We start from the raw sequence: 19,218 nt of genomic DNA, 5'->3' as shown, positions 1-19,218 counted from the left end.
GAATAGAGTTAGCCAAGGTCACACCGAGTGTCAGATGATCGGTGTCATGAATGCCCCTGCGCCTATCAGGTCGTACTCGGCAACGGCTTGGACGCCTATTGGAGGTTATATCCGGAGTTGCCACCGGCCTGAATTCGCTCGGGTCCGGAGTTGCACAAGTATCACCGAATAGCTGGGTCAAGCTTCGACTGAACAATATATGCACATATGTATTTCCTGGGCCAAAGGCCTATCAATCTACGGTCTAGTCTATTGGGTAAACTCGGCAATCACACTCCGCGGCGCCTGGTACGGTCCCAGACTCGTCCATTCCATGTCCAGGCCAAAGCCCTGGGGCCCTCCAACCCGCAGGCCACGTTCATCCCCCGTCCACAGCGGATGCGCTGCGATGCCAATAACATTCACGCGCAGGCCATACCGCAGCTCCTGCGACCCAATCGCCTCGCCATCCGGACCCAGAACCGAGATGAGGTCGGGCACGGTGCAAATCACCTCTTGCTTGGACGCGTCGGGATTGACGGGGTCAATATACGCAGCGTACAGGAACTCGTTCTGAAATGGAATCACCAGATGACGCGTCTCTGCCGCGCCATTGCTGGCCGTATCCTCCTTTTCTTCGATGGACAGTGGAGCGATGGTGCACTGGCCCATCGTGTACCCGCGGCTGACATCTCGCTTCACGTCGATGATCTTGCCACTGTACAGCAGTTTCCCGGGAGTCGTCTCGAACTAGAGCAGCGGAGGTGAGTGATCTGTTCGGTGTGAGATTAAGGAGGCTCACGCACAATCGCTTTGACAACATCCGTTTTGGATCGGCGGGCGCGATGGATAGCCCGACCCAGGTACCACGCCTGCGAGACGGTGTTGGGGATACAATATTTCTTGACAACATCGCAGGTCAGTGGTACCGCTGCGACGGCGGTCGAGATCCCCAGGTTCACACAATGGCTTCGGAGCAGCTCCTCCACCCGGCGATTGGACTCGGCTTGCTGGGTTGCATGAGCAGCGGTTCTTCGCCAAAGAGATGGAGCCCTACCAAAACTACGCTAACATTGCCTTTAGCATCCGCAGTAACACACGGTGTGATGGGGTGTCCATAGACGTAAGGCGTTCCTACCAGCATGGTCAGTCTCCGTATCGTCAAGGGCCAGGCAGCTTACCATGCTCCATGCTGGGATAGGCCCGTCCCATCAGATCCCCATCTAGGACCGGGATATCGTAGTACGCGCTGGTAGGGAACGTCGACATGCCATTACCCCCGCCAATCTCGTCGGCGATAATCACTTCAAAGTGTGAATGTCCTGACAGACGAACGGCATGGTCAATGGCCGTGGTGAGCTCCGTCTTGGCCGGGAGCCGCTCGCCAGACACGCTGGGCGCGCCGTACCAGGACCCAAACACGCATACATCGGTGTCGTGGGCGCTGTCCGGGGATACCACCCTCATGCGTCCCTTGGCCTCAGTTCCTTGCAGCCAGTCCAGACACTGGAGATACTGCAGGTACGACGGCCCGCCACCCCCAGTGCCTAGCACACCGGTCCCGGTCGCGATGAATTCCAGATCAACGGCCGACAGATACCAGACATTGTCTTTTACTTCGGGGACATAGGCATCGAGATCCAGAAAGGCCGTGTGTTTGGTGAGCAAGGAGGGTGGAGTGCTGCCCACCATAGTCGCAGCCGGGGTCTCGCTCGCCGGCTCATCGACTTCGGCGGAGACCCATGATATAGGGTGACTGTTGGTTGAGGTACCAGCGGCAGGCGTGGCAAGCTTGCCAACAGCCTTGACGACAAGCCGGATGGCCTTGTTCGTGACATACTGCAGCGGAATCTTGACCACCTCCACGATGGTGACATCGTCTGGATCGGCCCCGCGGGCAATGGCGGCCTGGAGGGCTTGCTGCTTGGCCGCCTCCACCACTGCTCGTTCATCTCGACCCTCGAGGATCTCAATGATGTCGACCTCGCCCGAGACCTTGGCAATGGCCGCTCCAACCGCGTTGGCGGAGTCATGATGCGGAGGGAGGATACATTCGGCTACGCCGTCAAGCGCGTCAATGCAGATGATGGACCCTCCCCCGACCAGTAGCAGGGTCACGGGCTGATCGGACACCTTCATGTCGTCGATAGCACGCTCAAGGATCCTCTTCATGCCGGCGCGTGCTTGAGATAGAACAGGAGCAGGGATATGCTGCACTTTTGACGGATCTCCGAGATCGGCCTTACCGGACGCGACCACAATGTCCGTGGTGGTCATGATGTCGCCTCCAAAGACCAAGGCATCTTTCGTTAGACGGTACCCGACCGAGTCTGGACCGACCGTGACCCCGTCCTCCGTCGAGTCCACCCGGATGCGACTCCCTCCGCCCAGCCCTACCGAGAGCACTTCGGGGATGGGGAACGCCGTGCGCACTCCGCCCACCTCGACGAAATTGGGCGCTTTGCGCGGGAATCCAGACGGGAGAAGAGCGCAGACGTCGCTCGTGGTGCCTCCGATATCCACGACCAGCACCTGGGTGTCCGGGGCGGTGCTGCGATCCCGCCGGTCTAATCCAGCCAGAAAGGCTGCTCCCGTGAGACTGTTGGTCGGGCCACTGGCAAAGGTCTGGATGGGCCGCTCGGCTGCGGTGGCTGCGCTGGTCAGAGTGCCGTCGTTTTGGGTCAGGTACAACGGGCAGTCGAGCTGGAGATCCTGCATGGCCTGACAGAAAGCCCGAATGGTCTTGTTGGCCAAGGCGAGGATGGAGGCATTGAGAATGGTGGCGTTTTCTCGTTCCAGGAGCCCGACGCTCCCGATGTCGGCGGAGCACACCACCGATAGGTTTGGATTATGCTGCAGCATCATCTTCTTGCAAGTTTTCTCATGGGCTCCCTGATGGTCGAGAGGAGAAAACACCCCGACGACGGCGACGGTCGTGATGCCTGCATTTACAATCTCGCGGACCGTTTCCTCAATTTGCCTAGGGGAGATGGGAGCGATCTCCCGTCCATCAATTTCCAGACCTGCGGACGTTAGTGGCCTCGAATAAGTGTCGACTTGGTCGGGACGTACCTCCATCCAGGTAGTGGACGGGCCCTCCAACAATATCTCGGAGGTGGGGAGGAAAGTCAGCAAAGGGTGGGATCTTCACAATGTCAGTAATCATGGAGGCAGATAATATCAAGGATTCTTTGGATAGTACCGCTCGGGTATATGGCCCACACAGGCGAACCACGGCCACTCGGCTCAATCGACGGGGATCGGCCTCGACGACGGCGTTGACAAAATGGGTGGTGCCAATGGCCACACTGCGGACGTCCTGGCGGGGAACCTGGGCCTTGGCCAGGACATCGACAATGGCCGTGTAGATGCCCGAGGTGACATCGGCGGTGGTGGGGGTTTTGCTGGAGGCGCACACACCACGCAAGGGCTGGTCGATCAGAGCGGGGGTCGTATCAAGGATGGCGGCATCAGTGTTGGTGCCGCCCACATCCACGCCGATCCGGTAGAATCCCATCTTGTTCCGTGAGTATCAATCCGTCAGAGACCGGTCAATCTGCTACGGGAATACAGGGCCTTTGTACCGCTTATCTACCCCACCCCTGAACGCGGGTGCCTAGACTTCCCTGCTGGCCGGTACATTTGGGATGGGACTGGCTGCAACCCCGCTTACGGCCTGTCAGCTGCGGGCTGGACCATGGATCGATCGCCCGGCCGAGATAGCGCTTATCATCCGGCTTATATACCAAGGGATGGAGGACACGCGGAGGGAGCATCGCCTCGTCGACCAGCATCACATCATGACGCTCCTCGAATGGCTCGAGGTTCCCCAGGAGGGCGAGACCATTCCCGACCGATGGATCAACAGCGACATTGAGCCCATCCAGGCCGATCGTCGTCGGTGGGGGTTCTGGACCTTTAACAACTACTGTTGGTGAGCATTGGGCCTTGCGCGGGCAGGCTAACCAGCGACAGGGATTCTCATCAACTCCAACATCTCGACCTACATGACCGGCAGCTCCCTGATTGCCCTGGGGCTGTCATGGTGGCAGGCCATCGTCGCCATCGTGGTGGGGAACCTTCTGGCCACCATCTTCATCGTCCTCAACTCGCTTCCCGGGGCATACTACCACTGTAAGCACTACCATGGGGACAGTCCGGCGATCGCATATTGACGGTAACCACCAGTAGGATTCCCCGTCGTGAACCGATATGTCTGGGGCATGTACGGTAGCCAGTTTGTCATCTGGAACCGCATCTTCCTCTCCCTCAGTAGGTGTACCCTATGGAGCACTGATGACTCGCGCTGACTGTCCAGTTTGGTGTAAGTGAGTGACGACCTGTACACATCGACCCGAATTGACATGACATGACAGACGCCTTCCAGGCCTGGATCGGAGGCGAGTGTGTCTACGTCTGCCTGCAGGCCATCTGGCCCTCCCTCGAGGAGCGCATCCCCAACCATATGTCCGCGACCACCGGCATGACGACGGCCGAATTTGTGGGCTACATCATCTTCATGGTCCTCTCCTTGCCCGTAATCTATGTCCGACCGCATAAGCTGCAGTCGCTATTCTATGTGTCCGCCGCCATTGTCATTGTGTTCGAGATCGTCCTGCTGATCTGGTCCCTCGCTACCATGGGCGACCACGGCTTCGGTGATACTCTGTCCTCCGGGACGTATGGCTCGGGATGGATGATCGCCTTTGGGATCATCAGCACGATTGGTAGCATCTGTGCTGGCATCCTGAACCAGAACGACTACGCCCGATTTGCGCGACGGCCCCGCGATGCCATCTACGGGCAGCTGGTCAGTGCGGCCCTGTACGCCATCATCTGCGGCGTCATTGGCATTTTGGTCACGGCTGCGACTCAGAATCGCTATGGCGAGGCATACTGGAATCTGCCTAACCTGTTGAGTGCCGTCATCGCCACGGGGGGCTCCCGCTCGCGCGCCGCGGCCTTCTTCGGAGGGGCCGCGTTGATCATCTCGCAGCTGGGGGTCAATGTGCCCGGAAACGCTCTCTCTGGCGGTTAGTTGTAAGCACTTGTTCTGGAGACTTGGCTGATTGAACCAGGATTTGATCTCGCGGCGACCTTTCCCAGATACATCAACATCCGTCGGGGCGCGTACTTGACGGCCCTCATCTCCATTGCAGCGAATCCGTGGAAGCTGGTCAACACGGCCACGGTGTTTGTTACCGTCCTCAGCAGCTACTCGGTGTTCGTGGCGCCCATGATCGGGTTGATGATCGCGTCGTACCTGGGGGTCAATCAGCAGAAGGTCAAGGTCCCGGATTTGTTTGTCGGAGACGCCAGCAGCATCTACTGGTATACATATGGGGTGAACTGGCGGGCGATTGTCGCGGTAGGTGCCCAGATCTGGCCCTAACTCCGATTCTAATAAGTGGCAGTGGATCTGCGGCACAGTCCCGTCGCTGCCCGGCTTCGTGGCCTATGTGAACCCGGCGATTCACGTTCCCATCAGTCTAACACATTTGTACTATATCTGCTTCCTGAGCGGTACGTTCATCAGCGGTGCCGTGTATGTTGCGCTGCACTACGTCTTCCCCGATCGACGCGTACAGGAGTTTGTGGCCTCCGCGCCTGCTGCTCGGCTCCTGATGGATGAATATCGCGAGCGGCTGGATTCGGTGGAGACCATTCGCGTGGGGGCTCCGAAGCTTGGGAGAGAGGACTGAAGTGGTTTGTGTGTGCATTGAGTCATTTAGCGTTTGAATTTACCGCTTTTGCGACGTTATGAGTTCTGTTCTTTTGAGCAAACGATTATGAAATCTCCGTCGCACCACGGCCTGGATCCGAGATCTAAGACAACCTGGCCTTAAGCTACTGGCCTGTCCTAGGCTGCAGTCTCTGATAGGAATAGATGCCAAGTATGTTAATTGGTTGCATCGGCAAACCCTGCCTGGGCGCTAAAATCTGACGGCGTGATAAGGGCCGAGGTGGCTATTGACGGAACATCGCGCCATGCTATCTGAGCGTGGCGTTTGCTGCGACTGGTGCCTGGTAGGATGGACATCGTCTATTTATCCCGCACGTGCCCATATCCAGGGTCCAATTGGCATGGCCGAGTAGCCTTTCCGATACATCTTTCTGGGGAGCTCGACGACTGCCATGGCAGCTGTAAACGTATTAACCGCGACCGCCGCCCAGCTGGGGCAACTGCTGCAAGCCGGCAGCATCACCAGCGTGGACATCGTCAACGCCTACCTAGCTCAGATCGACAAACATAATCGTGATGGACTGGGACTCCGAGCATTGATTTCTGTCAACCCCGAGACCGCTCTGGAGCAAGCGGCCGATCGCGACCGGGAACGTACTGAGGGCCGGATCCGCAGTCCGTTGCATGGCATCCCCATCATCGTCAAAGATGCCATCATCACCGCCAAGTCGCTCGGTCTGCCCACCACCGCGGGGGCAGTCGCCTTTCGGGATACCTACGGGAAACAGAATGCCGCTGTGATCGAGCTCCTCCTTGATCAGGGACTCATCATCCTCGGGAAAGCCAGCATGACCGAGTTTTGTGGTCTCAAGGCCTTTTGCATGACCGCGGGCTGGTCGGCGGTCAATGGTATCACCCAGTCGGCGTATATCGAGGGCGGCTTTCGACCCGATGACCTCTTCATCGGTCGATCTGGTCCCGGGGGCTCATCATCCGGGTCCGGGGTGGGCGTGTCGGCGGGGTTTGCCCCGTTGTCCATTGGCACCGAGACCTCGGGGTCGGTCTGCATGCCCGCCAATCGGGCGGGGCTGTACTCTCTTACCGCCACACGGGGGACCATCCCCATGGAGGGGGTGTTCAGTCTGAGTCGGGATTTCGATCGGCTGGGCGGAATGGCCAAATGTCCGGACGATCTAGCCTTGCTGATGCAGGTGCTCAATGGCACCCGTCCGCAGCCAGCCACCTGGGCGGACATTGCGGTGGGGGTCGTCGATCCGATCGTATGGAATGTGTTTCAGTTCCAGAAAGAGCGGAATGAGGATGTTGAGAAGCAGATTGTGAGTATCATGGCTCAGAGCTAGATCTTGGCTGACCACCCAGCTCGATAAATATGAATGGGCTCGGAACGAGATCACCCGGCGGGGCGGGCGAGTGGTCTATCCAGTGGAAGTCCCCACGATGGAAGAGCTTCAGTATGAGGGCAAGAGTGTCAGTCATTCGGTGGCATGTGAGTATCTTGCAGTCATTGCGAGGATATGTGCGCTAATTGGCAGTCCATGAATTCCCTCGCCTGTTTGAAACTTTCTGCTCCCTGCTGGATGCCCCGAGGGTGACTTCGGTGCAAGAGCTCGTCGAGTACAACGAGCAGAATGCCGCTATTGCTATGCCGGAGCGTAAGTCGTCTCCTCGATGAGTGGATCAGCACTAAGTATATCAGCACACTCCGATCAAAAAGATCTGATCGACACGCTGCACTCCTCCCTGACGGACGAGTCTGCGGCTGTCATCAAAGCCTATGGTCACCGGCTCGCGGGTCCGGAGGGGATCGATGCGACCCTGGCGAAACACCAGATCGACCTGATCATTGGCCCGGGGGATTGTGCCACTTGCGCCGTGGCTGCTCTAGCGGGCTATCCCACGGCGATGCTGCCGATGAGCCGGTTGGAAGGGAAAGGGGGCATGGGACAACCGCAGGGATTGATGGTGGTGGGCAGTGCGGGGAGCGAGGGCCGGATGCTGCAGCTGATGCAGCGGTGGGCAGAGGTAGTGGGGCCGTGGGAGATTCCCCCATTGCTGCGGGATTGATATGATGGAGAATATATATACTCTGCGCCGAGAAAGACAGGTGACACTGTGGTTGTGCTAGTGCTAATCACGTCCCTACCTCTCATGCCGTCTCGCTTATGTCCCTAGATAAGAGATCGGGCTCCTGATATGCCCACGGACCCATTCGACTCGATAAGAATGAGTCAATGAAGGGTCTGGCTCAAACGCCTGGTGTATAGAGCTGGGTATCGCTGGCTGCTCTCAGCCAATCCCGACAGGCGATCAGCCGGAACTAATTTCCCCAGTGGGTTTAACCCCGGGGGTGACGCGTTCGGCAAGGGATCGACAAACACCAGAAAAACCTCTTCAGAGTTTCAGGCCAGTCGTTCTCTTCTCCTGACATGTTCTCCGGCAGTGCACGCAGCAGCATGAAAGCAAAAGGCATCACCACGACCCTGGATGGCGACAGATCGGGGCCACCCCCGCCCGGCGTGGTGCTGGTACCCCGACCCAGTGCCGACCCGGCGGACCCGCTCGTAAGCAGTAGCCCCCCCCCATTCCATCCCTTCCATCCCCTGATTTCGGGCATCTCGCAGAATTGGACGCATCGCCGCAAATATGTCATCCTGGCGACTCTCTGTCTGGCCTCCTTCTCTGGCGCCATTGCCCCTCTCTCCGGTCAACTGAATCTCGCCCAACAGGCCAAGATCTATGGCAAGACCACGGTTCAAGAGTCTTACGCGGTAGGTGCGGTCTCGTGACCCGGATGTGCCCTTGTCCTGATAGCAGATCGTCGCAGAACTCCGCAGCCCTCGCCGGCATGGCGTTCGGCCCCTTCTTCTTCGCCCCCATCGCCCACCGGCTCGGCCGCAGCTCCGTCATCTTCTGGTGCGTGCTCTGCGCCATGATCTGCCAGATCTGGGGCGCCCTTATGACCCACCCAGATGAATACATCGCCTTTATCATGTCGCGTTTGTTTTCCGGCTTCTTCGGCGCCGTCCCCACCGTCCTGGGGCCCCGGGTAATCACTGATCTGCTGTTCCTGCATCAGCGTGGCCGTGCGTTTACAGCCCTGCACATGGCCTTTCTGTTTGGCACTATCGCCGGGCCCACCTTTTCGGCCTTTATCTCCGCCAATGCCTTCTTCCCGGTCGAGTTCTGGTGGTCCGTCGGTCTGCTGGGTGCTACGGCCATTCTGATCTTCCTCTGCCTCGAGGAGACGGGATACGACCGTGAGAATCCCCAGCGGAATCCGACTATTCCCACCAACTGGCTGGCCAACCGATGGGCAACCTTCTTCTTCGGCCAGCGCGTGGTGCAGCCCACCACCTGGTCGGCCACCGTCAGTACGATCACCCCCTTCCTCTGCAACCCATGCTGACCCTGTCAGATGAAAATCGCTGTAGCCCCTATCCTCATCGGGATCTGTCCTGTGACCATCATCATGGGTACCTTCACCCTCATCTCCTTTGGCTTCTACGTGGGCATGAACGCCCTAGTGCCCGTCTGGCTACAGCGATCCCCCGAAAAAGGCGGCTACGGCTTCTCCCTGAAGCAGAATGCCGCCTTCACCTTCTGTCACTGGATCGGCATCATCATCGTGCAGATCTTCGGCCACTACTACAATGACCGGCTGCCGCTGGCCCTGGCCCGCCGTTTCAACCACGGCGCCTGGAAGCCCGAGTATCGGCTGCATGTGCTCTGGATTCCTAGTCTGATTCTCAATCCCATCGGGCTGGGGATCTTCGGCGCTACCCTGCAGTACCAGCTGCACTACATGGTCCTCGCACTGGCCGTGTTCATTGTCACGATCGGTTCCCTCGCCAGTGTACCGGTCACAGTCAACTACGTGGTCGAGTGCTTCACGCGGTACCCGGCTGAAGCAGGTATCGTGATCGGGGCCTACCGGATTGTCTATGGCCTGACTATCAGCTTCTACATTGACCCCTGGGTGGAGGCTGTCGAGGTGGGCTGGGTGTATGGCATGATGGCCTTCTTTGCCATCTTCTCGTTCTTGTTCGTCATGCTGCTCATGTGGAAGGGCCATGCCATTCGCGAGTGGCAGCTGGCCAGTGTGGCGAGCAGCGAGGAGGGTATGCAGGTGGAGGATGGTGGCAGTGAGAAGGGCACGGCTGCCCATGGAGAACCGGGGGTCTAGAGACTTTGTCTATAGATGTGTATATTGAGGAGACGCGATAGGTGCGATGTAATCTGCTACTAGATAATGCATAAATTTGAAACTCCAAACCAGTTTAATCCCCGGCAGGTCAAGGCAGTCGGAGCCATAATCCTCGAACAGTCTCTCCTACGAACCCAATCCTCTTTATATACATACAGTATCCTTGAAGACAACCATCAATAAATCACACAACTCGGATCCGTCAAGTAGCATGATGCTTATGGTAGTAAATCACCCGCTCCTCGATCTCCGACACGCGCGTCTTGAACTTATCGTCCTTGATTCCCTCCAGGTTCCGAAACTCAAACAGCGGGACGGATTGTTTGTTATTAGCATAGAGGTGCTCCTGAGTGGAGCCGTACGCGCCAATCTGGCCGTCATACCACCGATCGAAGACGGCCATCAAGTCGACAGGACTCTTGTCCGTCCGGGTGGATTTCGCGTCGGCCTTCTTGAGGGCCTGGTTGACTTTCGCGGTCATCGTCCCGGTGCCTTGGAGACCGTCCATCCATTCCTGTAATGTGAAGGACGTCTTGTCCGGGAACCCGGACAATTGGCTGTGGCCGTCGATCTGGAAGGTCAGTTGATCGTCCTTGCTGGATAAGAGCTTGGGCGCCTTGACGGTTCCATCGCACCAGATGGTATCGAGCCTGGTGATGATCAGTTAGACCCAAAATGTCACTCCGGCCCGGCCGAACTTACTCGACTTCCTCGCCATCATTCTTGAAGCACAGCAAAGCCAGCACCAGCTCATACAAATTCTCCCCCTTGATGTTCGACTTCACCGCATTATAGAGGGTGACAAAATCCGTCCGCGGCATAATCGGACTGCGAAATTTGAGACTGTCCCCCGCCGTGCTGCTGGGCTTCACATAGGACAGGATGAGGGAGAAAAAGGCGAGCGTATTCTTGGTGACCCCGGTCGCCTGATTCCCCTGCGGGGCGTTTTGGAAGAACTTCGAATTCACCCAGACCATCCGATTCAAATGTCGCGTGTGCTCGGCCAGCAGAGGATCGTGCTTGCGATCCGGACCCTTGGCGAGCTCGAATAGCGTGTATATCGCGGCAAGGGGCATGGGCGCCGTGGCTTGCACCTGCCAGAGCAGTGACTTATAGCCGCCGCTGGACGAGGGGTCTGCGACCTTCCAGGTCTTGCACTCGCTGCTCACGGGGTCCAGGAGGTCGAAGCTATTGCCCGACATCGTGGCATGCGGGTTCCACTTGACCTATTTGCATGTCAGTCGGCTGTAAGATGTCCGTCGGTGCAGTCTGACTTGGCCTTACCAGATCCTTCTGCACATTCTCGGCGGCGGTCGCAGCTGTCCCGGCCCCGAGCTTGATGTTCTTCCCGTTGAGAATATACTCCCCGGCGAGCTTGCCCTCGACCTCCCCCGTCGTATCCACGGTCAGGCTCCAGTATGTATTGGTATGGCCACTGATCGCTTTGCCCTTGGAGGCCAAAGTGCCTTTCAGTTTGCATGTACCGGATTTGAAGATAAAGCCACTGGCTTCGAATTCAATGCCGAGACCGGGGCTGCGATCCGAGGTCGGGCCATCATCCGTGGGCGCTATATCTTCATCACTGCTGTCGCTGCTGCTGGCGCCGCTGTCGGTGTCGAACGGGGTCTTGAAGGGATTCTTGGGGGTAGAGGACGCCTTGTGGGTACGACGAGCCACCGCATGGGCCTGGTGGTCCTCGGTGTTGTGGGGGGCCGCAAAGGCGAATTGGGAAGAATAGAGCCAGAAGAGACAAAAGAGGTAGAGGGCCAGCTTCTTGCTGGGAGAAGCAGAGTAAGACATGATGAGAACGATGATGGTCTGCCACGAGTCTTGCCCTTCTCCCAAGAGGGGAGAAACTCGCCAACTTTATATGTCACCTATCCATCTGGCGACCGGGGCAAGCTTCCCTCGACTCGTCCGGATGGTGTTGGGCACTCCATATGAGCCTGGGGGCCGAGACATAGATAGCAAGCCATACCCATGCCAGTGCCTGCTCAATCACGGTCCACGATGCTGTGTCGTGTTGGGGGCCTTGCTAACAACTAATTTGGACTGTTGGATAATCTCGGGGCACTCCATGGACCATGGCATCCTGTCAGCGCCCTCTTAATCTCGCTTCGATGATCCCTGCTAGTCTATGGCTGCGTCGCAGTTTCCCCCATGGCTGTTGGGCTCCTTTCGAAGGGTCCTTCCTCTCGAACCGAGGTCCCATTCCAATATGGGGAAGCTTGTACAGCCTTGCCGCGGTCCAAGCAACCACAGCAAGTCCACCAAAGGTTATGCTGGATGTGGCCGGCCAGGAAATGCTGTTAAGATGTGATACGATGCGCCAGATTGACTGCCCAGACTCAGGGGCCAAGGCTGCCAGAGCTTGTCTCAGCCCTGGGCGGAGGCGGATCCGCCATGCTGCATGTCATGGTTCCGAATAGAGCCGCTCAAGGGCTCAGGCTCGGGGCCAAAAGAACCCTGCCCGGGTCTAGTGTCCTCCTAGTTCTCTTAGCCTCCTGCTGGAAGCGGGCTAGTTTCCCGAGCTGTCATCCCCTCTGCCCGAATCGGTATGAAATTGGGGCCAGAAGGGAGGATTTGGCCAATCTCACCTCAGCCACTGGCACTGAGAGGGTCTCGATGGTTAGTAGTTCGCCCCCACGGTCCAATATCAATGCTGATGGCTGCCTATATGGGGCCACCCCATCCCCCCCCCGCTCCCATCCCAAAGAGCCCCTACACCAATCCCATCAACCGTCTCAGGGTGAATCTCCCCTGCTCTCTCACCTCATGGAGACTCCTGATCGATGCTACCTGTCGGCCCTTCCGGCCGAAATCATCTCTCATCTCTTTACCTCCCTCCCCGCGTTGGTGGATGTGTTGAACTTCGCCGCGACGTGTTCTCGACATCAACAGATCTGGCAGCAAAACGCCAACTGGATCTATCGGCAGGTTGGCCCCCGCAGTATTGAATGCCCACCCTATGCGCGGGTGTTTCTCGCCGACCAGGGCGGGCCTCACCCAAAGGCGACCTTGACCGCACGAGACGTGGTGCAGTTGGTACGCAACGCCGCCGCGGCCGAGCGATCCGTGAATCTGTTCGACCAGAAATTTGTGGCCTGTCTCCAAACGCGCGCTTATCGTATGTTGACCTCGCGGATGGTGGTTGGAGTCGGTCACGGTTCCTGACATGACCGCAGTACGAAGTCGACACCACCAATTCTTCGGACCCCCTCCCACGCAGCTCTCCCCGTCAGAGCGCCACCGACTGACCCGGGCCATCTATCAGCTCTCGGGCCTGGTGCTGCTCCATCCGGATGCCAGGGAGAACCGCATGGCGTCCCTCAAGCTCAAGGATGTCATGGCGATCATCGAGCTGGCAAACGGCTACGACGATATTTACGAGGTGCTGATGACGGTTAAGGCGGAGCCCCTGCTATTGGAGACGATTGCCTTCCGGTTACATGACTTCCGAGACCGGATCGTGGCCGAGCTCCTGCACGATCCCCACCGCATTCGAGGGTTTCCACCGGAGATGGGATGGAGGGGGTGTATCTCCCTGTGGGACACCTTTTACGAGGACTTCAAAGAGATGGTCACGGTCACCGGGAAGGGGCGGGTGCATGCGCCGATTGACGAGGTTTGGTACGATACCTCGGACGAGGATGCAATGGATTAGAAGCACCATATTGAACCCAATGCGATAGACCCCCGGTTATGGTGTATAGTACTTGCTGGCAGCCTGGCCCAGGCAGCAGAGATCCTTAGCCAATATCAGTCCGGCATCGCCATGCGGCTGACAGCTAACTTATTTCAGTCTGATGCTCCCAACTGCACATCCCCTTCCCCCGTTAATGGTCTGAAGAATCTCTCCCCCAACCCTGCTCCCTTAATTATGATCGTCCAGCTGTCCGACGGCCAGGAGTCGCGGCGGATGCGCATCCGTCAACTCCTTGATACTAAACTCCTCCACGGGCGTCCCAGGGGTCATAGTTCATACGTAGGAGATTTTCAGCTCCGGGGGACATCAACACGTGCGTCACGTGCATGATTCCACGCGCCGATTGCGCCACCAGCGCTTTCACGGCGCCGAAGAGCTGACGGGCGCCCAATCTCTGCAAGAGATCAGGGATGCTTGCCTCCCCCATTGTTCGTACCGGAACCTATGGCGTCGGCGCTGCGCACCCGGGCATCCATCGTTATGCGGCCAAAGTAGAGGGGGGGCGATGGTCCGCTGAGGTGGCTGGTGTTGCCCGTGGTGGGAGAGACGCGGAAGGCGGATCTGCACAATTGCGCATCTTTTGCTGTCAAGCTTGAGCACGGTGTGCATGGCTTGGAGAGCGTGCGAGGGGGTGAGCCAGTCTGAGAGGGTAAGGTCGGCAGGGACGCGGGCATGATCTGTCACGGAGTGAGGGGGGCACGGGGAGTAGCCGCCGGCGTGTTCTCGGAGCCTACACGATCGTGGCGCTAGTGCAGGCCAACTACGGTATCTGCCGTATCTGTGCCTTGCAGGAGTGTCCGTCGAGGCCTTGCCCCTGGATCGGCTCAGGCAGATCATGAGGCAATACCGACGCGCTTGATGTGCTGGTGGATGGAAAAATAGCTGATGCTCCGTGTACATGGACTGAATGTCAAACTCTCTGTTAATGTGCGGCTTTCATGGACCTGACATAGCTGGCTCCTCCGAATGGCTCGTGTAGGTGTTCCCACGGCTATATATATATAACAGAAGGGGAGGGGGGGGGTTGTAGCGAGGCTTATGTAACATACTCTACCTCTCCTGTAACTATTATATAAGATAATAAACTCTCCGTGGCTGTTACTATTTATTACTAACAAGTATTTACCAGCAGGAGCGGCAGCAAGATGGCGTCAGTGGTGTCCGTTCCAATGTCACCTAGATCTGGAGCAGGTCTGACAGCGGAAGGCTTAATATATATAACTTATAGCGAAATTTGAGATTTCATAAGCACTATCTTCGAGACTGCCGTACGGAGAAGCGGCTGAGTTTATCAGCGAAAAGAAGTGCGGAAATCAGCTACAACATCGTGGTAGTATGGTAGCTGCTCAGAATGCTGATCTGTCGGATGAAATGAACGGTCTAATGAGAGAATTATCGCACTAACCTAAATTCGTTCTGTAACGGAAAGCCCGCCAGTTCTTGAAGCGCTGCGATCATGACAAAGGGAATTTATACAGAAAGAGTCTGGACGACAGCACATATCTTGAACGCTTTCCAAAATCTCAACACATGAATTTCCGTCAGCTGAAACGATAACCCGTATACCCGTGCAACTAGGGACGATATGGCTAAGATCGCCCTCTTTATGACCCACATCAACTGTTGCTTCGGGATTACGGAAAAAGGTTTGATTGTACAACCACGCTCAAACCTAGCATATATAAAGGCAACACGTAACCATTAAACGAGACCGTATACCACCTATATTTTTACTCGATCAAGTAACTCTTTATCGTCGTCATGCCTCCCCCAATTGGGCCGTCCCCAACCCCGCTTAAACGGCAAGTAAACCTACCAGAAATATCGGATAGCTGTTATGACGGGCCTGAGACGTGCGTGAGCACCCTCCCTGAAGGTTACAAGAAAAGCCATGACAGAGCACCATTTCGTATCGCCACCACCTTCGAAAAGGACGCAAAAGTATGCCTGCGAGACGGTTCCCAGGTGAGGGCAGATATTTTTCGTCCAGCTTGCAGTGTGGAACCAGTCCCTGCACTAATTGCTTGGAGTCCATATGGTAAAAGCGGGAGAGGTCCTGGCCCCTCCATAGCTTGGATTGCGCGCTACTAACCATCTTATAGGACATTTCCGTTTGGATATAGTTCCAGGCCGTGTAGGTGTCCCGCAAAATAGACTATCAGGATTCGAGAAATTTGAGGCTCCCGACCCGGCCGAGTGGACAGCACGAGGGTACGCAATTGTGAATGTGGATCCAAGAGGGGTATATGATTCCGACGGTGATATCAAGTATGTCAATATATCTATCTATTACTGACTACGGATTTTAATCTGGCGGTGACCAGTTGGTTTGGGACTGTTGATGGCCGAGACGGCTACGACGTTGTCGAGCGAATTGCTGAATTGCCATGGTGCAACGGCAGTATTGCGCTTGTCGGAAACTCGTGGCTTGCTATGGCACAGTGGTTCATTGCCGCTGAGTGTCCGCCTCACTTGAAATGCATTGCGCCGTTGGAGGGGGCCAGCGACGTCTACCGTGAGCTGCTATGCCGAGGCGGCGTCCCTCAGACAGCCTTCTGGGAATTTTTAGCAGATGGATTTATAGGTTAGAGTTTATTCTGCCCACTAAATGCTTGTACTAATATACAGAAAGGTCGTAATCAGCAGGAAGATGTTATAGCCATGCTCAACCATTATCCTCAGATGAATGAGTATTGGGAAGACAAAAGAGCACAAGTTGGACGGATTAAAGTACCTGTCTACGTCTTGGCGAGTTATTCCACATTCCTACACACGATGGGTTCTTTCAGAGGGTTCGAGGAAATACAACACGACAAAAAATGGTACAGTACTCCATCTCCTTGCCCTGCAGTTTTATGGTTAACAATTAGTTGTAGGCTTCGAGTCCACTCTACCCAAGAATGGCATGACCTATATCAACCGAGTACAAATGATGAGCTGCAGCTATTCTTTGATAGATACACGAAGGGAATTGAGAATGGCTGGGAGGAAACACCAAGGGTTAGAATCTCTCTTCTACAGTTCAACAAGGTACTAGGATATCCCGGATGTTTTAGATTCGACATTTCTGATTCATATCCAGGATCCGATTATTAATGTCCCGTTTGAAGACTGGCCGGTACCGTCAACTGAATATAAGAAGCTTTTTCTCAATGAGAATGGCTCATTATCGCCGGTCGTACCGCACCAGGAAGCCAGCAGCAGCATCTCATACCGGTCTGACGTTACAAGTCTTCAAGTAGGATCGGATATTGAGGAACTGTGCTTTCAATACACATTTACAAAGAAGACCTATGTCGTAGGATGTGCCAGGGCAGTGCTTTATATGTCCTGTCCAGACCATGACGACATGGATGTGTTTGTGCAGCTGCGAAAAGCGGACAAAGCGGGTCGTCTCCTGGAAAATATCAATATCCCCCTTGAAGATTTACAAGTCACCGCTGCCCACGTCGAAAAGGTTAATCCGCTTATATACCTGGGACCAAGCGGAGTATTACGTGCTAGCTACTGCGACATAGATTCGAAGCTGTCAAAACCACACTGGCCTGAGCACTATTACGGCCATAGGACCCCGGTACCACGCGGTAAGATCGTGAAGATGGATATTGGAATCTGGCAGACTGGTATTGCTTTCGATGCGGGAGAGAAGATATTTCTGAAGGTGTCAGGTCACAATATGACACTTGCGGAATTTCCTCAATTGCGGGGTGCACTCCCTACCTACAACGTGGGAAGGCATCACATCCATTTGGGAGGAGCGAACCAGAGTCATTTGTTGCTACCACTCGTGGATGTTCCGAATGAGGTTAACATTAGCTGTGTCTAACAGATGTATTGAACCAGTGAACATCATGAAGGTATAAACAGGTTTATTTTTAAAGTAAATGATCACAAAGAGCGTCCATCATCTCTGTTGTCCAGTTCCCATTCGCGCAATTTGATGAATGAAAGTTAGACGCGGGGCATATCGCTAAGAGCGTGCCTGTGGCAGACTTCTCAGATTGATATTAGTCAGCATCCCACTCGGTCAGCCAAGCGCCAAGAAAGTAGTGTTGCCACTTTGGATGGGCCAAGGCCACTTAAAGGCCATCTTACCAGAACATTACTGGTGCTCTGGGAATAGTTAACCTGGATCCGAATGGTAACCCCTTCTCAAATTCCAATCCCTCATTATTATAACAACAATAACAATATTCGACTTCAGAGCAACTAATAATGATGTGCAAATAGTATGCTGATGGGCAACCTGCCTGAATATTTTATTAGCTTCAATAGAGCGTCTATATCGGCTTCACCGGCACTGTCCATCTCTGGGAGGGGTTATCATTCCTTCATCTCAACCATTGAAGGTCGAAGAATGTGGCCTCCCGATTTGAAATTCTGGTGAAATCATCCGGCACTTTGAACCTTGTTAGGCAATTGATATCGGCTACAAACCAGTGACACTCATTAGACTTATGTAGAATGAAATTTCTGAAAAGGATGAGTTTCTGGACTTCTTTTTGTCTTTTATTTATCAAGAGCTACTCGGTGAGAGGGAAGAGACCGGTCTAGAGCAAGTTTTATCCCACCTTACCAGATTTTGTATCCGGTCAGCTGAAGAGATAAATGCATTACATGACTGCCTAGTATTTTCGCCAAGTACTTGATAGATAACTTTTTCTTACCATGTAAGCTCCTAGGTACTACACCTGATGCGAGTCACTTACTCTTTCCCAGTAAAAGCGTTGGCAGTAAAAACCCTTAACTCACCCCGGCTCTTTCGCATTCTAGAACTCCAGAAGCCACCTTTGGCACTCAGCGTGTCTCAAAGTCGCGACAAGCCTGTCTTATACGTAATGGAACTGATGTATCATCAGTCAGGAATTCAATGCCCAAGAAGGCCAGAGATGATATAAGCGGCATGGGCCTAATTTGAAGAATAATAATGGCAAGTTGTTGCTTGAGGAGCGTGATAATATGGCTTCCTTGGAAGTCGCGTACATTATATCTCACTCTCTTATGTAACTTACCAGCGAAGAAGGCGAATAGAGACTTGTAAATGCGCATATTATGGGCGATTTGAATCTTATCCTAGCTGACGATATTCAGGCAGATTTAAAGCGGATAGCTTACAGAATTTTTGAGGAGTTCTAATGGCAACATCGGCGGTTGTCGACCGGGAAAGAGCTGCAGTAGGTTGAGGAGTTTTACCTGCCAACGCTTTTACTAAGGACGGTAAGCGTGCTGGGCCCACGAATGACTGGAAGTTACAGGATAAGAGGAAGATTGTCCACCAAGTACTTCGCAAATTCAACAAAACTTCTCTTAAGGCGTCTTTCTGCTCAGATGGCAAGTGAGGGAACGGAGCAAGGTGTGATAAAACCTGGCCAAGGCTAATTCGCTCATCGTATTCGTCAAGCAAGTCTTGCTGAATAAAAATATAAAAGAAAGCTCATAAATTGGTTTTTTTTCTTTTCTTTTCCGACTCTCATGAGTCTAATCAGAGTCACTGGATTATAGCCGCAGTTAGTTGGCTGGGAAGGCTCAAACTGCAACATAATCGCGTTGAAAATGCGGATGGCAAGATCTCATTTCTTTAGGTTCAAGACTATGAGGAAGGAACAATAATTTTTTCTAAAGATA

At 54.9% G+C, this 19,218-nt stretch overlaps 8 protein-coding genes across 8 annotated transcripts; 6 read left to right on the top strand and 2 right to left on the bottom strand.

The window, feature by feature from the left end:
• Window positions 1-249: 249 nt before the first annotated feature.
• On the bottom strand, window positions 250-3,496 carry BO80DRAFT_367545 (hydantoinase/oxoprolinase; the record flags this gene model as incomplete). Its single annotated transcript, XM_025716293.1, has 6 exons — window positions 250-729; window positions 786-989; window positions 1,037-1,113; window positions 1,161-3,002; window positions 3,052-3,124; window positions 3,182-3,496. 6 exons carry the CDS (start codon window positions 3,494-3,496, stop codon window positions 250-252), a joined length of 2,991 nt encoding a protein of 996 aa, XP_025570296.1.
• Window positions 3,497-3,764: 268 nt separating this feature from the next.
• Window positions 3,765-5,851, top strand: BO80DRAFT_429472 (nucleobase cation symporter-1 family protein). Its single transcript, XM_025720470.1, has 7 exons — window positions 3,765-3,909; window positions 3,955-4,113; window positions 4,168-4,251; window positions 4,298-4,303; window positions 4,356-5,012; window positions 5,058-5,347; window positions 5,394-5,851. Exons 1-7 carry the CDS (start codon window positions 3,780-3,782, stop codon window positions 5,679-5,681), a joined length of 1,614 nt encoding a protein of 537 aa, XP_025570295.1. The 5' UTR covers window positions 3,765-3,779; the 3' UTR covers window positions 5,682-5,851.
• Window positions 5,852-6,114: 263 nt separating this feature from the next.
• On the top strand, window positions 6,115-7,747 carry BO80DRAFT_459350 (amidase; the record flags this gene model as incomplete). Its single annotated transcript, XM_025722338.1, has 4 exons — window positions 6,115-6,999; window positions 7,043-7,169; window positions 7,216-7,335; window positions 7,380-7,747. The coding sequence occupies 4 exons, from the start codon at window positions 6,115-6,117 to the stop codon at window positions 7,745-7,747; spliced, it is 1,500 nt and encodes a 499-aa protein (XP_025570294.1).
• Window positions 7,748-7,971: 224 nt separating this feature from the next.
• On the top strand, window positions 7,972-9,982 carry BO80DRAFT_244846 (polyamine transporter). The gene is made up of 3 exons (XM_025714583.1): window positions 7,972-8,451; window positions 8,508-9,050; window positions 9,099-9,982. Exons 1-3 carry the CDS (start codon window positions 8,110-8,112, stop codon window positions 9,864-9,866), a joined length of 1,653 nt encoding a protein of 550 aa, XP_025570293.1. The 5' UTR covers window positions 7,972-8,109; the 3' UTR covers window positions 9,867-9,982.
• Window positions 9,888-12,138, bottom strand: BO80DRAFT_505780 (uncharacterized protein). Its single transcript, XM_025724510.1, has 3 exons — window positions 11,172-12,138; window positions 10,590-11,113; window positions 9,888-10,537 (listed from the first exon to the last, which is right to left on the bottom strand). The coding sequence occupies exons 1-3, from the start codon at window positions 11,685-11,687 to the stop codon at window positions 10,090-10,092; spliced, it is 1,488 nt and encodes a 495-aa protein (XP_025570292.1). The 5' UTR covers window positions 11,688-12,138; the 3' UTR covers window positions 9,888-10,089.
• A 463-nt stretch (window positions 12,139-12,601) lies between these two features.
• Window positions 12,602-13,677, top strand: BO80DRAFT_429469 (uncharacterized protein). Its single transcript, XM_025720469.1, has 2 exons — window positions 12,602-13,014; window positions 13,073-13,677. Exons 1-2 carry the CDS (start codon window positions 12,663-12,665, stop codon window positions 13,549-13,551), a joined length of 831 nt encoding a protein of 276 aa, XP_025570291.1. The 5' UTR covers window positions 12,602-12,662; the 3' UTR covers window positions 13,552-13,677.
• Window positions 13,678-13,900: 223 nt separating this feature from the next.
• On the top strand, window positions 13,901-14,240 carry BO80DRAFT_429468 (uncharacterized protein). The gene has a single exon (XM_025720468.1). It carries the CDS (start codon window positions 14,004-14,006, stop codon window positions 14,187-14,189), a length of 186 nt encoding a protein of 61 aa, XP_025570290.1. The 5' UTR covers window positions 13,901-14,003; the 3' UTR covers window positions 14,190-14,240.
• Window positions 14,241-15,354: 1,114 nt separating this feature from the next.
• BO80DRAFT_485454 (CocE/NonD family hydrolase) lies at window positions 15,355-17,514 on the top strand (the record flags this gene model as incomplete). The annotated part of the gene is made up of 6 exons (XM_025723491.1): window positions 15,355-15,646; window positions 15,696-15,861; window positions 15,918-16,177; window positions 16,226-16,415; window positions 16,470-16,623; window positions 16,676-17,514. 6 exons carry the CDS (start codon window positions 15,355-15,357, stop codon window positions 17,417-17,419), a joined length of 1,806 nt encoding a protein of 601 aa, XP_025570289.1. The 3' UTR covers window positions 17,420-17,514.
• Window positions 17,515-19,218: the final 1,704 nt, after the last annotated feature.

This window comes from Aspergillus ibericus, assembly GCF_003184845.1.
Source record: "Aspergillus ibericus CBS 121593 unplaced genomic scaffold BO80scaffold_64, whole genome shotgun sequence".
NCBI lineage: Eukaryota > Fungi > Ascomycota > Eurotiomycetes > Eurotiales > Aspergillaceae > Aspergillus > Aspergillus ibericus.
This window is presented reverse-complemented; position numbering and strand designations above follow the sequence as displayed.